We start from the raw sequence: 21705 nt of genomic DNA, 5'->3' as shown, positions 1-21705 counted from the left end.
TTCGGTATTTTGCGTAACCAATGATTGATGCTGCTCTTTCTAGAGCAGAGAAAAGTTTATACAAACCTGAATTTGACCAAAATGAGATCAATATATTAATCTGTACTTTTTTATTTTCCTTCTTTACTATTTATTCAGTGCCATTTTTCATGGATTGAATTTGAGAAAAGTGTAAAAATGACATCTTTTTATTTTCCATCTGTTTATATAACTTAAGCACCTATAGAAAAGGAAAACCTAGTCAGTCCTTTTATGCATTTTTAAAATACAAGAACCTTTATAGTCAAACTAAATGCCATCCTGTGACTACTTCTAAGCCTGAACCTTAATAAAATGACCTTAATAAAATGCTCTCAAGGTACTTTACATGCTACTTGGCCCAATTTCTACTCACTGTTTTTCTCTTCCCCCTTCTCACACTGGCAGGTAAAATAAGTGTCAGTGAGTTGCTTTTTCTGCAAAATTTATGAATACCTAATATAAATATATTCAAAAATTCTTATAGCTAAATTCCTATGTTAGAACTTTTACGTGTGTACGTGTGTGTGTGTGTGTGTGTGTGTGTGTGTTAATACATATCTTAATCTTTCCTGTGTTTCCAGCATGTTTTCACAGCAGTCCCCACCACATTTTGGACAACAAGCAAACACCAGCATGTACAATAATAATATGAACATCAGTGTCTCTATGGCGACCAATACAAATGGTATGAACAACATGAATCAGATGACAGGACAGATCAGCATGACCTCAGTGACCTCTGTGCCTACGTCAGGGTTGTCCTCCATGGGTCCTGAGCAGGTGAGTCTTGAAGAAGAAATAGCAGCAGAAGCAACATCAGCCTCTAATGTTTGCTTTGTCTAGTTTTCTTTATAAGTGCATTTTATAGACAGTGTCTGCTATTAACTTCCAAATCTATTTGAAGAGTGTGTATACAGTGAGGTTAACAGAAATGTTTGTTAATGATTAAACATGCATATTAAAATCTCCTAAGTCTGCTAAAGAATCTTTTAATAATCATTCTTCATTTTCTTGTTACTTTTATTATCTTTAAGAAATTTCCTAAAATAGTGCCTTCAATTAAGAAAGTAAATTTTCCCAACTATGACAGTTAGCACTTTTTTGTTTTCTTTATGACTTACTTTACATTTTAAATTTAGTCACATTTTTATAAACATTTTAAGTAGACAACTTGCGTTTCATTCATCTAATAGTTATTGAGTGCTTACTATGTGCAGAGTACTGTGCTAGGCCCTGCTAGAGATAATAAATCTAAATGAGTTAGTTTCTGCCTTCTTGGAACATATCTAGTTATTGAATATTATGATAACTTAATATATAGTAGTCTATACTAATTAAGTAAGAGCACATTTGTGCTATGTGAACTATGATATGGATCAGAGAAAACTTTTTGAGGAAAATGTTTTAAGGATTTGGATTGGATGTTAGCAGGCAAAGAAGGAGCAACCCATCATGTTCTCTATTCAATGGTGGAATAAATCATAGGCTCTTTGCAGAGCATGTATCTTTTTCCAGAAAGGTATTATTTTATTGTATTTTGTTTTACCTTTTTAAAGAAACATTATGGCTTTATTTAAAATTTTTTTAATAAAAGAAATTTAAAGTGAATTTATAGGCTCCAATCACAAATTTGCTTAGTGGTTTGGGTTTTTGGGTTTTCTGTTTTCATCTTTGTTTCTAAAACATTTACCTTCTGTTTTAGAATCAACACTGTGTTAATGGTTCCAAGACAAAAGAATAGTAAGGCCTAAACTGTAGGCATTTAGTGACTTGCCCAGGATCACATAACTAGGAAGTGTCTTAGGCTAGATTTGAACTCTCAACCACCAGTCCTACTTAGATGCCCCCAATTCACTTAGTTTTGAAATATCTTCATTTTCTCTCCAAAAATAATGGTGTTGATGTGAAGTTAAATCATTAGCTAATAAAACATGCAAATGTCCGTACAGATATATGTGTGCCTGTGTGTATGGAAGTACCATGCATGTCCCCAGTAATAAAAAAGTGATGGTGTATATTTTGATAAGGTATATTATATAAACAATGGTATATTGTTTAATATTAAATAATGTTTTGTCATAAACTAATATAAATTGAAGAAATTTGAATTTCCAAGAAACAGGCCTTTGGAAAAATGCCCTCCTGAGTAGACCGGCATTACTTCAGTATTAACACAAGTCATTCAAAAAGAAATTTAAAAGATTGTTAGTGATGACAAAATTGGTTTCAAATTCTCTATACTTGAGATACCACTTACAATCAAAAGTTCATGTGAATGCCCTAAAAGCTACCACACTGTGGCTATTCATTAGCATGGTGGTTTTTATGTGTGCTGATAGACAAATCGTTTTGTCAGAATAGACGTTTGAAAATTTTAGTTGTGTTTAGTTTTTTGGTGTTCATACTTACTTATACTTGCTAGTGAATAACTTCCCAAGTGTGGTAGTTAATAACAAGGCTCCCCACAGGTGACTTTAGGGTCTCAGATGTAAGTGAACTCTAGTTAGAGCTAAGTGAACTAATATAACATTAAAATGATCCTTTTATACCTGGAGTGCAGTCCTAGCTCTGCTGCTAACTAGCTAACTTATCCTTAAGCAAGTTATTTCTAATCTCTGAATTTCAGTTTCCTCATCTGTGAAATGGAGGTAACAACACTTGTCCCACCTATTTCATAAGACTGTGACTCAAGATATCTGTGAAATTAGTTTTTAAACTCTTTTACCATATAATCACAAGGCATCAATTTGTTGTCTGATAAATACTTCATCATTAGGAAGAATTCTAAAAGTTGAATTCTTTTAGAAGTCTGTGTGTGCATGTGTTGTGTGTATTATAAACGAGCCCCTAGAAAACCTGAAGGTTGTACCATTTTTTAAATTTTTAATTAAGTACATTCTGGAAAAGAAAGTTCTGTGCAGTCTAGACACACACACATATCTGAATTCAGCTACTTTACTTTCTTGTCATTAGGTTAATGATCCTGCTATGAGGGGAGGCAATCTTTTTCCAAACCAGCTGCCTGGGATGGATATGATTAAGCAGGAGGGAGATGCATCACGGGTAAGAAACAAATGAATATGTTAGCAAAGTGAGCTATAAATGTTAGAAAGATGAAAACTGATAAATGATCATCTCTCAATCTAAAGTTGAACTTTGTCTTTTTTTTTTTTTTGCTGTAACCTGATTTTATGTGACATACCATGGTTTAAATGTGTAACGGATTGAATTTTTTAAAACCGATAGTGACATATAACTTAACCTAGTTTTTAACTCAGAATGGTTATGTAATGTCCATTAAATAGTTTTGTTTAATTCTATTTGACATAGCAAATTGCCAGTTGTGTTAGGAAAATACATTTGTCTGTTTTTAATAAATCATAGCATTAGTTTTGAGGAGGTTAAGTAGGTACTTATGGTATTACTTCTCTTTTTTCCCCAGAAACAACTGAATAATTAGTACTGGGAACCAAACTGATTCATATTATAGGTAGCAGCTTAGTAAAGAGCAGCTTCTATGGATTGTTTAGCAATAGCCAAATAAGCAAAAATTGTAACTTTTTAAAAAGAGAGAACAGAGCTGTTCTACAATTGATAGTCAAATGTATAAATAAGAAGTTTGAAGAAGAAATAAAACTTTTCAATAGCCATATTAAAAAGTGTTCTAAACCACATAATAGAGAAATAGAAAAAATATTTTTGAGGCACCACTTCATACTCATCATTATTGTCAGTTGACCAAAAAAGGAACATGACTAATACTTAAAGAACTATGGAAAAATTAATGTACTGTTAGTGGAACTGTAAACTAAAAACTATCACTTCTGAAAAACAATTTGGAATTATGCCCCAAAAGCTGTTAGACTCTATATACCCTACCCTTTGACCCAACTATACCACTATTAATAAATCTATACTCCAAAGAGATCAAAAAAGAGGAAAATTACAAAGATATTGAATTGAAAACTAAAATGGGGATTGTCCATCAATTGTCATATCTAAAAAAAATGATAGAAAACTTTATACTGTAAGAAATAATGATGGTTTCAGAGAATCCTGGGAAGACTTGTGTTGGCTGATGAACAGAACCAGGAGAAAAAAGATTTGTACAATTTTATAAACAACCTTTAAAGATTCTGATTCAATACAAAGACCACCCACGTTTCAAAGGACTCTTGAGGAAACATCCTGTCCAACTCCAGATAGAGAGCTAATGTTCTCAGAGTGTAGTTTAAATGTCTCTTTCTTTTTTCTTTTCCTTTGGGCATGGTTAGTTTTGTCTGACTAAACATCTGTAATTCGATTTATTTTCCTTGCAGTCTCAATGAGTGTGAAGCACTAGGAAGGAGAGAAGTCACAAAATTAAATCTAGAAAATAAATAACAGTAGGAAGATCTGCCTATCCCAGAAAGTTGTTTGTTTCTGAGAATTATCTTTAAACATATGTGTGTGCGTGTGTTTGTACACACATGTACTGAGGGGGATTGCAGGGGACACCAAGCTTTAATAACATATCCTATGTCTTTTCCGAGCTGTTTATTTAAAACAACAAAGCCTGCTCTTCCTGGAAAATGTTCTGTAGTGTTTTGTATTTATGCTGTGTTTGTGTGTGTCTATGTTACACATGTCCATATTTGGTCAGGCTTGTGATTTCATCAGTTTTGGGGACCTTTTCCACTGATGCAGATAAGCAGTTTCTCTGTACCTTGGAGTCATAGAGAGTTGTCTTCGGACACTGAAGTGTCTCACTTGTCCATAGTTACATAGCTAGTATAAATCAGAGAAAGCCAGCCAATTCATTGTCTACGTATAGTACATATAGGCATTTACATAATTGTGTATATTGTTAAGTAATTACATATAGCTAGATAGTCATCCTTCCCTATTTTAATGCCTGGCTATCATGACATGGTGATGACTGGGTTCTCTAAGCCAAAATGTAACATTTTATAGGCCTTGCAACAAGGGAACACCCTATCTGATGTTAGTGAGGATCATCAGCATGGCTTAGGATCATGAAATTTTCAGGCATAACAATTCTTACAAACCCTTTTAAGTCATAGAGGATTTCATATTAACAATCCCACATGTGTGCGATAAATGTCTATATAGAACTATTGTGAAACATAGCTTCAGTCTTTGCGAGGTAACAGAGCAAAGTGGATACAAAGTCAGATTTAGTCAGGAAAACATAGATTTTTCTCATTCTTCCCTTACCTCTGATACTTAAAAGCTATGTGACCATGAGCAAGTAATGTTTCTGAATCCCAATTTGCTTTAGTCGTAATGACCGATAGCACCTTCTCTTTAGTTTGGTGTTAGCCTATAATCTCTCATGAAGCGATGGCTTTTCTACTGGATGAGGCAAGCCCCTCTGGACTTGTCCTTTTTCTGATCCCATCCCATCTGCTCCAACAGGTTGCACTCTTTATCATCCCTACTGTCTCCATTCTTCCATCTCTCCCTAACCACCACATACTTTCCCTGAATGTTCTTTTATCTTCCTTGTCCTTAAAAAAGAAATTCCTTATTTGATCCTGCCATTTCTGCTAGCCATTGTCCTATGTCTTTTCCTCTTCTCAACTAACCTCTTCAAGAAAGACATCTACAATTGATGCCTCTATTTCCTCTCCTTTCACTTCTAAATTTGCTACAATCTGGCTTCCAGCCTCATCATTACACTGAAACTGCATTCTCCAAAGTTATCAATAATCCTTTAGTTGTCCAATATGTTCTTAATCCTCATCCTTCTTGACTTCTCTGCAGCAGCCTTTGACACTTTATCACACTCTCTTCTCCTGTACACTTTCTCTGCAGACACTGAATTAATCACTGGGATACAAATGCAAGCAACAAAATAATGACAACCCCTGTTAAGGGGAAGATAACACATAAATGAGAGAAGAAATGTCAAAGGGATTGGGTTGAAGAAGATAACTGTGCATGGTGACAAAGGCTAAAGATTCAGGAATACAAGTTATGGAGGAATGAAATTGTAGAGGAAGGGAAGAAAAAGAATGGATATTGATTCCTAAAACCACAGTGTAGTTAGAGAAGTATAGCTTATTTCAAAGGTCTTTAACCCAAGATCTGGAAATTTAAAATATATGTATATATATTTTCATAACTTTTATTTCAATATAATTGATTTCCTTTGTAAAAATCCCATTGATTTTATGCATTCAAAAACATTATTATGCAAGAGGTCCGTAAATTTCAGTAAACTGTCAAAAGAATGCAGAACCAAAAAAATGTGAGAAGCCCTTCTCTATACTTTATACTTTATTGATTTGTGATCTCACCAGCTCCCTTAGGTTCTCTTGTTATCCGTACACCTGTGATTAGCCAGCCTTTCTCTTCTGAGCTCTAGCCTCTCATTACCATTTGTCTCTTGGACATTTCAAAATGGGGGTCCTATAGGCATTTCAAACTGAATATGTCCAATACAAAATTTGTTTTCTTTTTTTCTTTTTTAAACCTTTACCTTCCATCTTAGAATCAATACTGAGTATTGGTTCCAAGGCAGAAGAGTGGTAAGGGCTAAGCAATGGGGGTTAAGTGACTTGCCCAGGGTCACACAGCTGGGAAGTGTCTGAGGCCAGATTTGAACCTAGGACCTCCCATCTCTAGGCCTGGCTCTCAATCCACTGAGCTACCCAGCTGCCCTCTAAAATTTATCTTTTACCCCAATAAAATTCTCTCTTCCAGACTCTCATTACCTTACACCTATTAGTTTCCCTCAAATCTCTTTTAGTCCAATCCATTCTCCCTTCAGCTGCCAAAGGGATTTTTCTAAAGATAAGTCTGACCTTTTTTTTCACATGCACATGAGCAAACACATACACACACACAAAGCCCATGTTTAATAAGGCTCCTCAAAGCAAAGTGTACTCTCTCTCATACTCACACTTCCATCTCCAGGCCTGCAATACTCCCTCCTCAACTCTGCCCTTTGGTTTTCTTGGCTTCCTGGAAGGAAGCTTTCCTCACAAGTTTTCCTTTCATTTACCTTAATATGTTTTGTCTATACCTGGCCATTTGCTTGTTGTCTCTCTCATTAGACCCCGAGTTCCTTGAACACAGAACATGTTTCTTCCTTTCTTTGTATCCCCAGCACACTGCCTATCACATAGTAAACATTAACAAATATTTGTTGACTAACTGAATAATGTATACAAAACTGCAGATTTTAATGCTTTATATGTATGACAATTATTTTGTTATCATGTCATTCTCAGGTCAGAAGCAATATCAATACTTCCCTGATTGCCTATTGGCTAAAGTTCCATCTCCTTCATTTGACATTAATTATCATATATAACACATAATTTAGTCCTCAACTTCTTTTTATTTTTTTATTTTTTTAGCCCTTACCTTCCAACTTAGAATCAATTTGAACCTAGGACCTCTTATCTCTAGGCCTGGCTCTCAATCCACTGAGCCACTTAGCGGTCCCCTCCCAACTTCTTTTTAGCCTAGTTCCCACACTCTGTTACTGTAGCCAAAACTGAATTTTTTAGCATGCATCCTAAACTATGTCCTGCTATTTTTTCCACTCTACTACCAAAGTCTTTGTTCATATAGCTCCCCTTGCTAAGGGGACCTGTATTCCTAGTTTTGCCCATCTGATTTCTACCCATTCTTCCATGTTCAGGTCAAATATCTCCTATAAAATGCCAGTTAGATTCCTCCTCCTGAGCTCTCACTTTATACCAGATATATGGCACTTTGCACATATAGTCCTTGTGTGTGTGTTGTTTATTATATAAATCATCTTCCCTTAGTGCCTGAGCACAGACCTAGCCAAATAGACAAGCTTAATTTGCTGAATTGAATGGCCTTGTCTCCATCCTCATTCTCCTTGACTTTTCTTCAGCCTTTGGCACCATTGAACATCCTCTCCTCCTTGATACTTTTCTCTCTGGATTTTTAGGATGCCCCTCTCTCCTGGTTTGCCTCCTGCCTATCTTATCTGAACATTCCTTTTTCTCCTTTTTTGGTGGATCCTCCTCCAGATTATGACCTCCACCTACAAGTGTCTTTCAGGGTACCCTCCAGGGCCCTCTTCTCTTCTCCCTCTATACTACTTCACTTGGTGCTCTCATCAGCTCCCAGGAATTAATTACCATCTCTACATTAATGATTCTCAAATCTGCCTATCCTGTCTCAAGCTTTCTGCTCACCTCCAGTCTCATATCTCCAACTATATTTCAGACTTCTCAAACTAAATATCTAAAACAGAACTCATTATCCTTTCATCTAAATCCTCTCCCTGTACCTTTCCTATTATCGTATGAAGACAGCATCATCCTCCCCATCCCTCACACTCATAATGTAGGAATCATCTGGACTCTTTACTATCCTTCACTGTTGCTCAGAAAACTCCAGTGGTTCCCCAGTGCCTCCAAGATTGAATACAAAATGCTCAATTGGACATCAAATGTCCTTCATAACCTAGTCCCCCTCCTGCTTTTCTAGGTTTCTTATACCTTACTCCTTATAGGAAACCTTTCCTGGCCCTTTTCTTTTTCCGAAGTTATTTAAACAAAATTATCTCCCTCTCTTCTTCCCTCTCCCCTTTCGGAGCTGGCAGGCAATTCAATCTGCATTATACTTGTATTATCATGCAAAACATTTCCATGTTACTCAGTTTTGTGAGTGAGTAATCTTATAAAACCAAAACCCCCAAAGATGAACCCAAATAAACAATTGTAAGATTATATGCTTTCATGCTAGATCTTACTCTTTGTCATAAGTCCCTTAGAATCCAACCTTCCTTAATTCTAGTAGTATTTAATAAATATTTATTGATGATTAAATGATTGTGCATAAAGGGCTAGTGGGCTTATGCATGAATACAAAGGACTGGCCAAACCTCATCTAACCAACATTTGGAGGTCTAGAACCAGATGAAGCAGTATAATTTCAGATTTACCATGATGTGATGTGAATTAAATACACATCTTAAACACTGAAGCACCTTGTAATATATATGGTCATTTTCCTGGTTTCTTATCAGCCTTCCCTCTCAGTCAGCCTAGGGCCCAGAAAGATACCTATGTGGGTACTTTAAAAAAATTTTTTTAACATTTATGGTCAGTTAACAAGTAGAAATTTCCATTGAAAGTGAGAGGCAGTGTATTGTATTGGGCTTAAAGTTGCTGGACTTGAGATCAAACTCTACCTGGGACACCTGGCACTCAGACACTATTTCCTCATCTGTAAATGAAAGGGTAAACCTCTAGGACTCATTCTGAAAACTTTAAACCTATGGTTTTATTGAATGTAATCAGTTAAAACTTCTTACTCTTGCCCAAGAACTACTGTTAGAATTTATTTAGTTAGACTTTTCTAAGGGCTGTCACCTAGTTTTACCAGGGTCTGGATTACATCAACCTCATCTCCCTTCTTTGCCTGTTCCTCATCATCTGTACTTTCATCTTCTATTAATTATTATGGTTATGCCTTCTCTGTCCCTCCCTTCACCTCTCAAATGACTTTGTACATATTATCCTTCCACTGATATCTATTCATTGGAGTATTGGCAGCAGGATTTTTATTCAGTATCCTTCATCTGCTGTTTTAGCATAATATGTTGGTAAGAATGATGATGTTTAGTACTAAGTTCTAGTTATTATTGAAACATGTCTGAAATTCACTAGACAATGGCATCATTAATAAAATTAAACTTATGGAAGTTAGTGGTGTGCTTTGCTTAGAAAATATGTATGTGTATAGATTTACAACTATAGGAAAGTGACTATTAACTTTTACAAAAGGATTCTGTGATTTAAAACATTTCCCCACATAATTCCTTTTAGTGACAAGTTCTTTCAAAAAATAAAAGAAAGGACATGCCTCCAATAATAAATATATGGTAAATTCTTTTTATAATTAAAATAATTCTGTTTACCAAAACTAATTAGATCCACAGTCATTTTCACTTAAGTTTCATAAAGAAGGCACTTCCGTATCTGTCACACTAGGATTAAATCACTACCCAAGAATTCAAATGTACTTTATTATCACTTGTTGATATATATAGTAAAATGTCTCCTTAGCTTTAGCCAATACCTTGATTGCCTTCTCTCCATTTATAGGAAATATAGCAGTAAGTTTTTTACCCACAGCAAAATTTTGGGGAAGTGGGGGCAGGTCCAGACTTCTGATTTTATTGGTGTAAGGCTTTTTCAGTGAGGAAACTCTTTACTAACTGCAACCTTTTGTGACCGAGGTGACACGTGAACCCACTCCAAGGCCAGCTCCATCTACTGCTGCCTTCGTATTGCTGTCAACCATAAAGTTGATGGAATATAAATATATTATAGGGGAACTCTTTTTTCAAAATGACTGGGGAACTGAGGCTTTTCCCTTCATGTTCCAATCAAGGGAAATAACTTGTTGTAATATAACAATAAGTGTTATATGATAGTTAAATGTTATGGTTAACCCAAAATAAAAGATGCTTAGGCCATTAAAGTAGCAAATAACCAACTTTACATTACAGAAAAGTAAGTTTGTAAAATTCCCTTTAATATTTTGATGAATCTCTGATTTCATTTGATGAGGCATTTCAAATGGATATTGTTCTGGTTGTTTATGAGAGAGTTACAGTAGAATTGGGATGCCTCCAGAACCTCTTGTGACCACTGTAATTGATGAATAGGTCCACCAGAAATTTGTTGAATAATGTCAGCTGGGCCTTCTCTGCAAGGCAGTCATTGTACTCCTCCCAAATTGATTAACTATCTCATTTCTTCATAGCTTTTTTTTTTTTCAAATCATCTCATAATACTCATATTGGCTCCCACTGGTTCTCTTGTAATCTCCTTGCAGATAATAATTCAAAGATAAATATTAGCCCTAATTTTTCTCCTGAGCGATAGTCCTGTATCACTACTTGCCTTTTTGATAATTTGAACTAGATGCTCTATTGGCATCCCAAACTCAACCTGTGCAAGACATAACATATTATTCTTCCCCTCTGGAACTTCTCTTGTGCCACTATCTTCTTATTTACCCAGACTTGCAACCTCAATGTAATCTTCAAATAGTCTCTTTCCCCACTCACACAGTCACCACCCTAGCCCATCACTTCTCCCCTGGAGTATTGGTCTCCCTATCGCTCCCTTAATATGATAAACTATTCTCTGATTATTTCCTAAGGTGATGTTTCTCAGATATAGGTCTGACTGGCATTCTGTCCCCTCTCAATAAATTCTTTTGGCTATTAGCTCTTGGTTTAAATGTAAAGTCTTCTGTTTGACATTTGAAGTTCTTCAAGGTAAAGTCCCTTTCTGCCAGATATGTCCCTTTCACTTCCTTTTCCTTCCCTGCATCTGTGATTCAGCTACACTAGCCTACTTGCTGTTTGTCACACATAGTCCTTCATCACCTCTTACCCCATCTTTGCCATGGGTCCTTCCCACCCCCCACCCCCAGTATCTGAAATGTTCTCCCTTCCCACCTGTGCCTCATAGTTTCCCTAGCTTCTTTTAAGACAACTCAAAATCCCACCTTTTGTCAGAGGCTTTCCTGAATCCCCCCAGCTGTGCTTTCCCCTCTTGAGATTACCTTCATTCTAAATAGCTAGCTATTTACATGGTGCATCCCCCATTAAGATGGAAGTGCCTTCCTGGAACTGATTTTCTTTTCTAATCTCCAGTGCCTAGCATATGTTATCCATTTATAATATACGGTGTGTTTATTGGCTTTCTGACACTCCCCCCCCCCCTTTGTTAAAGCCCTATGGTGATACAGGATATTAGAGCATTGGGTTTGAAATCAGGATGACCTAAGTTCAAAGTGGGCTTCAAACACTACCCGTATGACCCTGTGCAAGTCATCTTACCTCTATTAACAGTGGTTTTCTCAACTACGAAATAGTGTCTACCTCCCAGGGTTTATGCGAGGTTGAAATCGTATTTGAAAAAGCACTTAGCCCATTTCCTGGTAAAGAGTAATTTTTTTAAGATGAGGAACTATGCCTCAAAAAGCTTATATGGCATGCTCGGACAGATGCAGATTTTGAACCCAGGTCGTATCTCAATCCAGACCCAAGTGTTCTATTCACTATTCCATGTTGCCTCAAAACTGTTAAGCCTAAAAAGTCATAACAGTCTTCAAGATAAGATTTTAACACATCCTCTCAGCAATTATTCTATCTTTTGTAATAGCCCTTGAACTGTTTCCTGTTTCTATGACACGTCTAGGTTTCTAGAACATATAATTCAGGGAGAGTGTAATCTTCCATTTGTATATACCTCATCATTTCCTGCCATGGGGATCATTTGTGTTTGAGAAAATAGCCTCATGTTTGAATACCTTTGTGCTGAACTTGTTGCCATTTTGGTTGTTTAAAAAAGTCAATAATATTTCATGACTGTCTCTATTCTTACAGAAATACTGCTGACCCTGAAGGCTGCTGGTGGCTTTTTCTTTCTTCAGCTACCTGGGCTCTTACCAGTTTTTAAGAGCTGGCTGCCTTTGTTTTGACCCAGCTGACCTACAAGCCAGTTTTGCTGGAGTGAGCTCAGCTTCCTAACTAGAGATGGGACTCGGCTGATTCCCAAAGTGGAGTCAAAACGGCTGTTGCAGGAGGAGCAGCCTCTTCTTTGACAGTCTGAAGCTCGCGTACAGACATTGCTCAGTCTGTTCACTGCATTCACCTTAGTGCAACTTAGATCTCTCCTGCGAAGTAAATGTTGACAGGCAATTTTCATAACCATGTCAGATTGAATGTATTTAAATGTATGTATTTAAGGAAAACAACCATGCTCTTGTTCTGTTCCTGTTTGGTTCTAGACACTGGTTTCTCACTCAATTTTCCCTGGCTCATCAGTCTGGTGCAAAGAATTGTGGTTTCATTTGGAAAACCGTGTTTTAAGCTAAAGTCTGCAGTTGGGGAGGGAAGCAGGGCAGTCGCTGGGGAGGGCACTGTATGCACAGAAATGCCTGGGGAGAAGATCAGTTTCCACAAGGTCTTAGAAGATAGCCTCTATGAAAAGGACCTCTTTGAAAGGGCTGAGGCTCCTTCCAGAATGGGTTTCTATTCACCCAACAGGTAGCAAAGAGCCTATGGTTGGGCTCTTCCTATTTAGAAGTAATTAATTTTCCTTTTTTTTTTTTCCTATGATAGAAAACCAGCCATCTCATAGTAATCATGAAGCCAAAAGAAATGTCTGTTTTTCTCTCTTCTACTCCCCACCTGAGCCCACCCGATTAAGTTATCTATTGATTTGGTTCGGAGATCTTTTAAATCCACTTGAATTAATGTTTGCTTTGCTCCTGGCTTTGAGATCTTCTTTACCCCAGAAGACCCCCCTCCTCAGCTCCACAGTAAGGAGGAAACCAGGTCAACCTTTACATGTCATTAGGTATTTGAACAGGTGCCAGCACCCTATCGTGTCCACCCACTGCTGAATCCTGAAATTCAGAAAACAAGACAGTTCTGTGAAACATGTTCATTCCTGTTCTCAAACTCTCCCAGCCTAAGGTATTGGGGGAGGCTTCGGGTGGGGGGAGGGGGACAAGGAAGGTAAACAGTGTGTTCAGAATTTATGGCAGAGATCACTACAAATTTAGCCGTCATCATCATCATCATGTGTTTTTATTTTGTTTCTTAGCCGCGCTGATTAAGCTGAAGTTTTGTAAGGTACATGAAATCCAGTTTATATGTAAACAAGCAATAATTTAAGTTGAGAACTTAAGCGTTTTAATTGTATGATTTTTTTTTTGTGAGGTATACATGTTGTGGAATTGATTCAAAATGAGGTACTTCAGTATTAAATTAGGAATCTTCATAGCAGTGTGTCTTCTAAAGGTGTTTTGTAAAGGATCCCAATGCCTTGAATAGACCTAATTTGTAGGCTTACAACTTTTTATTTTCTAAACCTTGTGATTCTGCTCATAAATCATTTATCTAATCTATATGATATGCAGCCACTGTAGGAACCAATTCTTGATTTTTATATGTTTATAATTCTTTCTTAATAAATCTTAGAGAAACTATGTTACTAAAGCCAACCACTTTTATGGTGGTTTTTCTTGCCCACTGTGGTGCATGAGTAACCTTTTACTAACTGGCATCAGTTTCTGAGGACTGAATACCAAGAAACTGGAGGCCTTTGAGGGGAGCTCTTTCTTCCCCAGTCCCTGACACAAATACTTTCTTATCTTATTTCACCTTCAGAGTGATGTCTTTTTTGATGTCTAAAATGCAGTGCATTTTATATCTGATTAGCCAGGCCTTTTAGGAACAAAGTAGTTCCCTTGCAATTTGATTATTTATCTGGCTGTGTGAAAATCACCCCTATTATATCTCTCTATATAAATGTGAAACTAGGGAAAGTATATAGCGAGATATAAGCCCAAAGAAATGATAAAGACAGTCCCAAAGTGTTGGTCCACACTAAGGAAATTTTCTGGAATTCTGCATTTCAATACATTTGTTTCTGATTGAGGGAGATGTGAATGATTCTGGGAGGTGGCTAGGGATCAGTACCTCAGAGAGGTCACCACTGGAAAGGCTGAGCTTAGGCAAGCCATGGGATGGATGGTTGGATGGATGGTCTAGCCGAGGTAGGAAAGTTAAGCAGTTGTTGGCCCTGAACTCCATGACCTCAATGAGATTTAAGTGAATCTTTGTTAATGTGACCAGGTTAAAACTTTGTTTATAAAATGAGAATTTTGGTTTCCACATACCCCAAGAAGAAATAGGGTTTTAACATTTTCCTTTGGGGTGGGGGTGGGGCAGACAATTCCTTTTTCAGTTGATGCCGTCCATGAAAGGCTCTCTTTTTGCTAGTTAATGATTGCCAACCTCATCGTGATATTGGTTCCAATCCATCTAAACCTGCAGGCCTGTTTTATTTGCAAAGTAGGCAGTTTCATAACCGTTGCTCTTTTAAAGGTAACACGAGATTGTATGTAATCTTTCGGCTCAGATCAAGTAATGGAGCTTTCCTTTCTGTGGAATTAAGGAGGAAAAAATTGAGTGAAGGAATCATCTGATCATATTGATCATACTCAAACCGAAAATTAAAGCCAAATCAATTCCCTTCATTATCAGTATTTCCCATTCTACACACAGTAAATTTGTTTGATAAGAGTACTTGGTTTTTGTTTAATAGAACAAATAATCACTGTTCTACTATATTTACTAAATGTGAAGGACACATAATGTGAAAAGTATACATACATAAACTTGGTTGTTTGACCCATTTAAGTGTTCATGTAATGTGGTGAGTTTAAAACGTGAAGTGAGCTGTTTTACTACAATGAATTAATTTGTTTGCACTCAACGTTGAAAATATTGCCCCCTGCCCCATCTTCTGCTATCTTTTTTGGCCTGTATTAAATGAAAGCAATGTTTTTGCAGTTTATATAATGCAATTTTTAATCTGTTTTAAAATGGAGTTCGTCTGGGCTTAACACATGAAATGGGTGGCACAGTTAGTTCCACTTGCAGAACCCAAAGATACACAATCAGTTTTGAAATGCAACTTAAGCCATTAATTAATTGTTGGTGTGAATTTAAAGTTTTCTAGTATTTGTATGGTAGTGTGCTGCCTAAGAGCAAAAGCATTCTGTGCACAGAAAAGAAAATTACTGTAGTGGCTTTGATTTTAATTAGAATTTTCTCCCTGGTGTTTCTTTATAGACTAAAACAAAACCTTTTAAGTTTCATACTACAGGTAAAAGCTATGTGCAAGAACCTCAAAATGCTAAAATCTAGCATAATGCCTTAGATCTGTTTTTAAGTCTTGTATATTCCTACATAGCTGTCTGATGTATTATATTTGTATAGTGAATTGTGTACAATTTTGGAATAAGTGCATCATCACTTACCTTTATGTTGTGAAACAGTGATGATGACACATTTCTTCAAACATTTAACTGTCCTTTTTTTTCCTTTGTCATTTGTGGGTTTTATTTGTACAGTTCCTCATGAAGTTGCATCTGAAATGTGTGTATATGAAAAGATTATACAAGGGTAAAATTAAGCAATATATTAACTATGGTTCTTCAGGAGAAAGCTTACAATGTTTGGGTTGTGATTTACTTTCAAAATGGAGTTGACTCTGAACATCACCTTGTTCACCTGCATCGATGTTTGTATTTCTAGTGTGAGCAGTTTATGCAAAGGTAGATATATTCAGAGAAATTTTAAATACATTTATGCAAGTTAATATTGCTTTGCTGATGCTATTTGCTTATTTGATGTTAAATAATGCTATTGTAAATAAAGACTGTTGTTATTGCATCATTTAATAAATTTTAATGCCTTCGGGTTTTACATGGCTTTAGAGATTGTAGTGTGTTTATATTCATTTATTTCAATCTGCTTCAAGTGAAATCCACAAATATAAATGCTATTCAGCATGTTTTTGTCATGGAAGGAGCTACAGACTTGGAAGTCAGAGGAAAACAAGCTTTGTGCACACAGGCACATCACTGAACTTTTCTGAGCTCTAATTTCTTTTGTACAGTGAGGATAAATACCCATAGTATTTATCTCATGGGGACATTATGAAGATGAAATGAGATGATATAAAGCACTCCCCCCCCTTCCATGTTCTGTTGTGTTTTCCCCCTAATTACATGTAGTAACATTTTTTAACATTTATTGTCTAACCCTTTGTGATCCAAATTCTCTCCCTCACCCTTCCCTCTCCTCCCTCCATCCTGAAACAGCAAGTAATCTGATATCAATTACATATGTGCTATCATGCAATACATATTTCCATATTTGTCATGTTGTGAAAGAACACAAACAACATACACATACAAGAAAACTTATGAAAGAACAAAGGACTTTCACATCCATTATTTCCTCTGTGTAACCTGGCACTATTTTCTACTGAAGCGTGCCACTGTCCATCACAGAGAATTACTTAGAATGTTTAGGTTTTACAGGAACACCAAGAGGAAGAATTTGTAGTCATACATGGCACTTTATATGGTTGATTGATAGATCTCCTAGAGAATTAATTTGTAGCTATTGATAGAAAAGTCCAGTTTCTTTGCACCCTAAGTTATACATTTAAAAGTGATCCTGGTTTAACCAGGCCAAAAACCATTTCCATTGGCCTTTAGGAAAGAAGATTCCAGTAAGATTTTTACATATAGGAATATTTAGATGAAAGAATGTGGGGATAAAGGGCCTGCCCAGGAAATTGTCCCATCTACTTCACAACCATCAATCATCTCAAGTTCCCCTCTATCTTGAACAGTCATATGATTTATCATAATACCAACTTTCAATTCTTTTCTACTTAACCTCATTGTGAGAATCTTTCATAACAGTCCTAAGAACCAAGTAAGAAATTATGACAAATCCTGGTCTGCATCCTTAATGCTTATGTGACTTTAAACAAATCATTTCACTGCCATCTCATCTCTAAATCGTGATTGATTTAGCTGGTAAGCTTAGGTTGTCTACTCAAAGAAGAGGAAGTCATATTTTGTAAAATAATGAACCTCAAATAAAAATTTTAAGCCACATTCTTTTAAAAATATCATGTCTTCTGTGTTTGAATCCTCTTTATTTCCAAATAGACCCTTTTCCATCCACTCTCCTGTCCATAAGTTTTTGGGTTTTTTTTCCCCTGTGGTCAAAATTTATTACAGCCAAAACTAAAGTATTATTTAATTTATTTTTAAAATTAAAATCTATTCGAAATAATCGAGCCATTGGTTGGAGTTTAGAAATGTTTAAATGGATATATCTGTAGAAACATTTTACTCATATAAAGAGTACCATATAAAATATTAGAATACACTGTAACAAGTTAGCTATGTTCTGTATATTCCAAGTTGTTTGTGGGGGAGCGGAATAGTCAAGATTTTATCTGTAACTAATTTTTTTAAGAAGCTTGGGAAAATTTGCTCAATGGTTCCTACTTTGGAAATCAAAATTATTTTAAGATTCAATTGAAGTAAACGTTTCACATCACACTATTCAGATGTTTTACTAAAACCAAAATTAGTACAATAAAAATTATTTTAAAATAAAACAGTTTTCTGGGAACAAACTCTGTGAGGTAATAATGGTTCTTTTTTTTTTATTAGAGTTGAACCTATTTAAAAACCACCAGAAAGTCTCAATTTATTTTTTAAACAGTAAGCCACAAGCTCATTTTAGTTGAAAGCAAACTGAATATTAGTTATTTTGCAACATCAAAGTGATTCCATGAGTAGGGCAGCCTCCCCACCTCTGTCTTTGAAGCCTCTCAGACCTTCTATGTGGAGGTTCCACTGAATTCATTACAATAGAGATGGACATTTTAAATTCATAGTGATCCAACATCTGAGCAATCTTTTCACGAGACACCCCATGTTTATTCCTCTTTTCTAATTCTTCAGGATCAAATTTTCACCATGTTTCAGGTTCATGGAACTCCACTCGGTATCCTTTGTCTATAGCCATTTCCACATAAGGTTTCATTTCCCAAGCTTGAGTATTAGTGTTATCTATTATTACTGGAGATCTTCCCTGATCAATAGCTTTCTTTGCTCTGGTTCCAGTCATGAGTATCACCAAGTTGTTTAACATTATATGTGTACCCATTTCGATGCCGAAAGTAATCATCAGTGCTGAAGACGATGCCACCACGATTCTGACCAAGCAGAACACGAGACAGTGTTGTTTTCCCTGATCTAGGCAGACCTCTTAAAAGGATAAGGAGCCTCTTTAGCTTTTCCTCATGGAACTGCTGGTTTAAATAAAAGCCTGTCTGTTTTTTCCATCTGGAATAGAGAAGGGTCTTCCCAAGATTCTTCTCTTGTTTCACAGAAACCATTACTCTCTCGTCCATCTTGCTCATTGCATCCATTTCTAGAGGCCTGTGTGCTACTATTACTCCCATCACAATCAGAATATCTGTTAAGCTGATCAAATGTTGGACAATTCCAATTTGTGTCGCCACTGTTTACATTATATCCATTGTATATTTCACATAATTTAACATCTTGAGCATGAAAAACATTTGGTGGTGGAGTTGGAGAGGGGTTAAATCTTTGAACATTTAAATGATAATTGAACCCAGGAGGAAAAAGGCCATGAGGAACTAAAGAGGATTCCAATGGTAGCCATTCTGGCCTAAAAGAAGGAATTGGGTTGTTTAAAAATGTAGGTTCTACTTGTCCATTAATTGCATATTCAGTATTCCAACCAACTGGCTCCTTACTAAAATATTGCTCAACACCAGGAGGTGATTGTATAGTACTAAACCAAGTATCTTTCTTTTCTTCATCAGATTTTAAGTTTTCATTGTAAAGGCCTTGATCACACAAACTAAATTGTTCCTGAGGGAGTTTAAATTCCTGGCAATTGCCTTCCAAATCTTTTTCACTCTCAAGCTCCTGAATTTCTTTGTAAAACTGAGATAACTCATTGTCTATATCCAGTTTATTAGAAGAAAGGCTCTGTTTGTTTTCCAGTCCACCAGTGATTTTTTGTGTGTGATGTTTTCTTTTATCTCCTTTATTTTCCTCAGGACTTTTGTAAATAGGTACTATGAATGCTTTGCTTGTGCTATATTCCACTTCTTTTGCGCTAACTGGGATAGATAACTTGTGATTTCTTTCCATTCTAATTTCTTTAATATTTTCAGAAACGTAAGTATAGTTATTTAGATACTCTGCTGATGTTCATGGATTCTACTATAGAATTTGCATCCACTAGGCCTTCCAAATGAAATGATTCCATATCTGTCCTATTTCAAGGGATTACAATCCTCAAAAGTTTCAATAAATCTGTAGTTTCAGTCTTGCTCTCCTGAGTTTTTCCATTTTCCTTGTCATCAAAGATGGATAAAGGTATCCAGTTGTTCTCTGTTTTCTCTTAGGATCTGTGGTCACCACCATCATGGAATATAGTATATGCCTCTTCTGTTGATTTCAGTTTTTTATTGCATGTTTCACTTGCTAGTTTTTTTGTTTTTAACCTTGTCCCAAAGACTTAGCTTAATTTTCACAATAAGGCATCTGTGATAAAGGAGAAAAGCAAACCTGGGAGGTATCGACTCTCCAGGCTTGTGGCCACGGGTGGGCCCTGAGGGCTCCGTCCACAGCCAGTAGAACCTCTGCTCTCTTGTCCATAAGTTTTTAAAAGAAAAGGAAAACATCAATTTAGCAAAACCAATCAAACATCAACAGTGTGGCAGTATATGCAACATGCCATACTCACGATTCCCCGCCACAGTAAAGAAGAATCATTTTACCTCAGCTTAGACTTAATTTTCTTCTGGATAATAGAGGTAAAACTATTCTCTCAAACGTGAAATAATCAAGATGGCCTCTTGGACTTCTCTCAGGAAAACTGGTTTCATTCAAGATGTGAGAGAAACAGTTTAGCTGAAAGCTGCAAAGTTCTTCCAAGAGAAATTGGTTGGTAGGATTTCCACCTCCCACTTTTCTAAGTACAGTTATTTCTCCTATGGAGGTTTAAAAAAAAAGGGGGGGTTGCAAATAAGACTGCCTTTTTTTTTTTCGGTGTGCTGACTTAAAAAAAAAAAGATTTGTACCACTTACAGTGCATCATTATTTATTGTATTTGGGGGAAAGCGGGGCTTCATGAAGAATTTGTATCATTTGCATGGAGAAGTCAGCATTTACACAGAACTGTCACATATAAATCCTGAATTTCTCGAAGCACTTTTTCCCCATCTGAAATTTAGGGAGTAGCTATAAACCCTCCCTAAGCATTCAAGAATTGGGAAATTAGAGAAATGCTTTGTGAACTTGGTATTTTATTTATTTGTTGTGTCAGAATACCCAGTTAACTCCCTCCCTCTCCTCCAAGTTATCTAGAAAAGTCACCTCCTTTTGACCTTTCTAAAGTGGTCTTTTTGTAGGTTTATTTTGCACTAAGATCATTCCTATTTGGCAAAAACCTAGTTTTGCTGCAAGACTAGTTAGTAACCACTAACTTTTTTATAGCACTTTCCATTAAATTATCTCATTTGATCTGCACAACCTTACTGCGAGACTGGTGGATAACATCTCTGAGACTGGAAGGTTAACTGGCTTGCCAAGGGTCACAACTCCTGTCTGACCCTTTACCATCTGATACCAACTACCATTCTTCCCACTACACTACATATGGGAAGGATTAAGCACAATTCAATGATCTTTTTAGACTATTGTCTTTTTGAGCTCCCATCCCTATACTCAAATTACAGAGCCTTGGCAAGTTCTGACACATTGAGCTCAGAACTGTCAACTATAGAAAATTCAACAAAATTGTTGTCTGTTCTACAGAGTGGAGCCAAGATAGTGCCTTAGTAGCAGCAAAAGCTGAAACTGCTCCAAGAATCCTCCCAAATCATGTATAGAAAATGGAGTCAAGTTTACTATTTTGGTCAGATTCCATGGTACATTTATGAAACAGGGAGAGGCTATTTCCCAAGAATGCAGATCTTGCAATCCATATAGGTGGTGGCAGCTAAGCTGCTGGGACAAAGGATACCTTCTTAAATAGTGGTAAAGGGGAAGCTTTGGGAGTGAATCTTGTTCTTCAAATTATACCTTAATTTTTACCTTTGGCAAATTCCATTTTGCTTTCCCTGAATTTCTCTGTCTGTTTCTCCCTGTTTCTCTGACTCTATCTCTTTTTATTTCTCTTTCCTTCCTCCCCCTCTCTTTTTCTGATTCTTAAAGGGAAATGAGTCAGGCTTTGTA

At 36.4% G+C, this 21705-nt stretch overlaps 2 protein-coding genes across 48 annotated transcripts in view; one reads left to right on the top strand and one right to left on the bottom strand.

The window, feature by feature from the left end:
* The window catches only part of NCOA2 (nuclear receptor coactivator 2), a 442178-nt gene extending 425848 nt beyond the window's left edge, over nucleotides 1–16330 (top strand). For all 47 annotated transcript variants that reach the window (XM_056824070.1, XM_056824092.1, XM_056824067.1 and 44 more), the window contains 3 exons: nucleotides 603–801; nucleotides 2995–3084; nucleotides 12422–16330. In XM_056824070.1, coding sequence (XP_056680048.1) covers nucleotides 603–801; nucleotides 2995–3084; nucleotides 12422–12433 — 301 coding nt within the window. In that variant the 3' untranslated portion in view covers nucleotides 12434–16330. The remainder of the gene's footprint in view (nucleotides 1–602; nucleotides 802–2994; nucleotides 3085–12421) is intronic.
* A 1767-nt stretch (nucleotides 16331–18097) lies between these two features.
* On the bottom strand, nucleotides 18098–20111 carry LOC100618703 (NEDD4-binding protein 2-like 2). Its single transcript, XM_016431473.2, is given in 3 exon segments — nucleotides 18098–18542; nucleotides 18544–18752; nucleotides 18754–20111. Coding segments are annotated over 3 exon segments (1428 nt in total). The 5' UTR covers nucleotides 19615–20111; the 3' UTR covers nucleotides 18098–18184.
* Nucleotides 20112–21705: the final 1594 nt, after the last annotated feature.

Source organism: Monodelphis domestica, chromosome 3, assembly GCF_027887165.1.
Source record: "Monodelphis domestica isolate mMonDom1 chromosome 3, mMonDom1.pri, whole genome shotgun sequence".
NCBI classification, from domain to species: domain Eukaryota; kingdom Metazoa; phylum Chordata; class Mammalia; order Didelphimorphia; family Didelphidae; genus Monodelphis; species Monodelphis domestica.
Note: the sequence above shows the minus strand (reverse complement) of the source record. Positions and strands in the feature narration are given on the sequence as shown.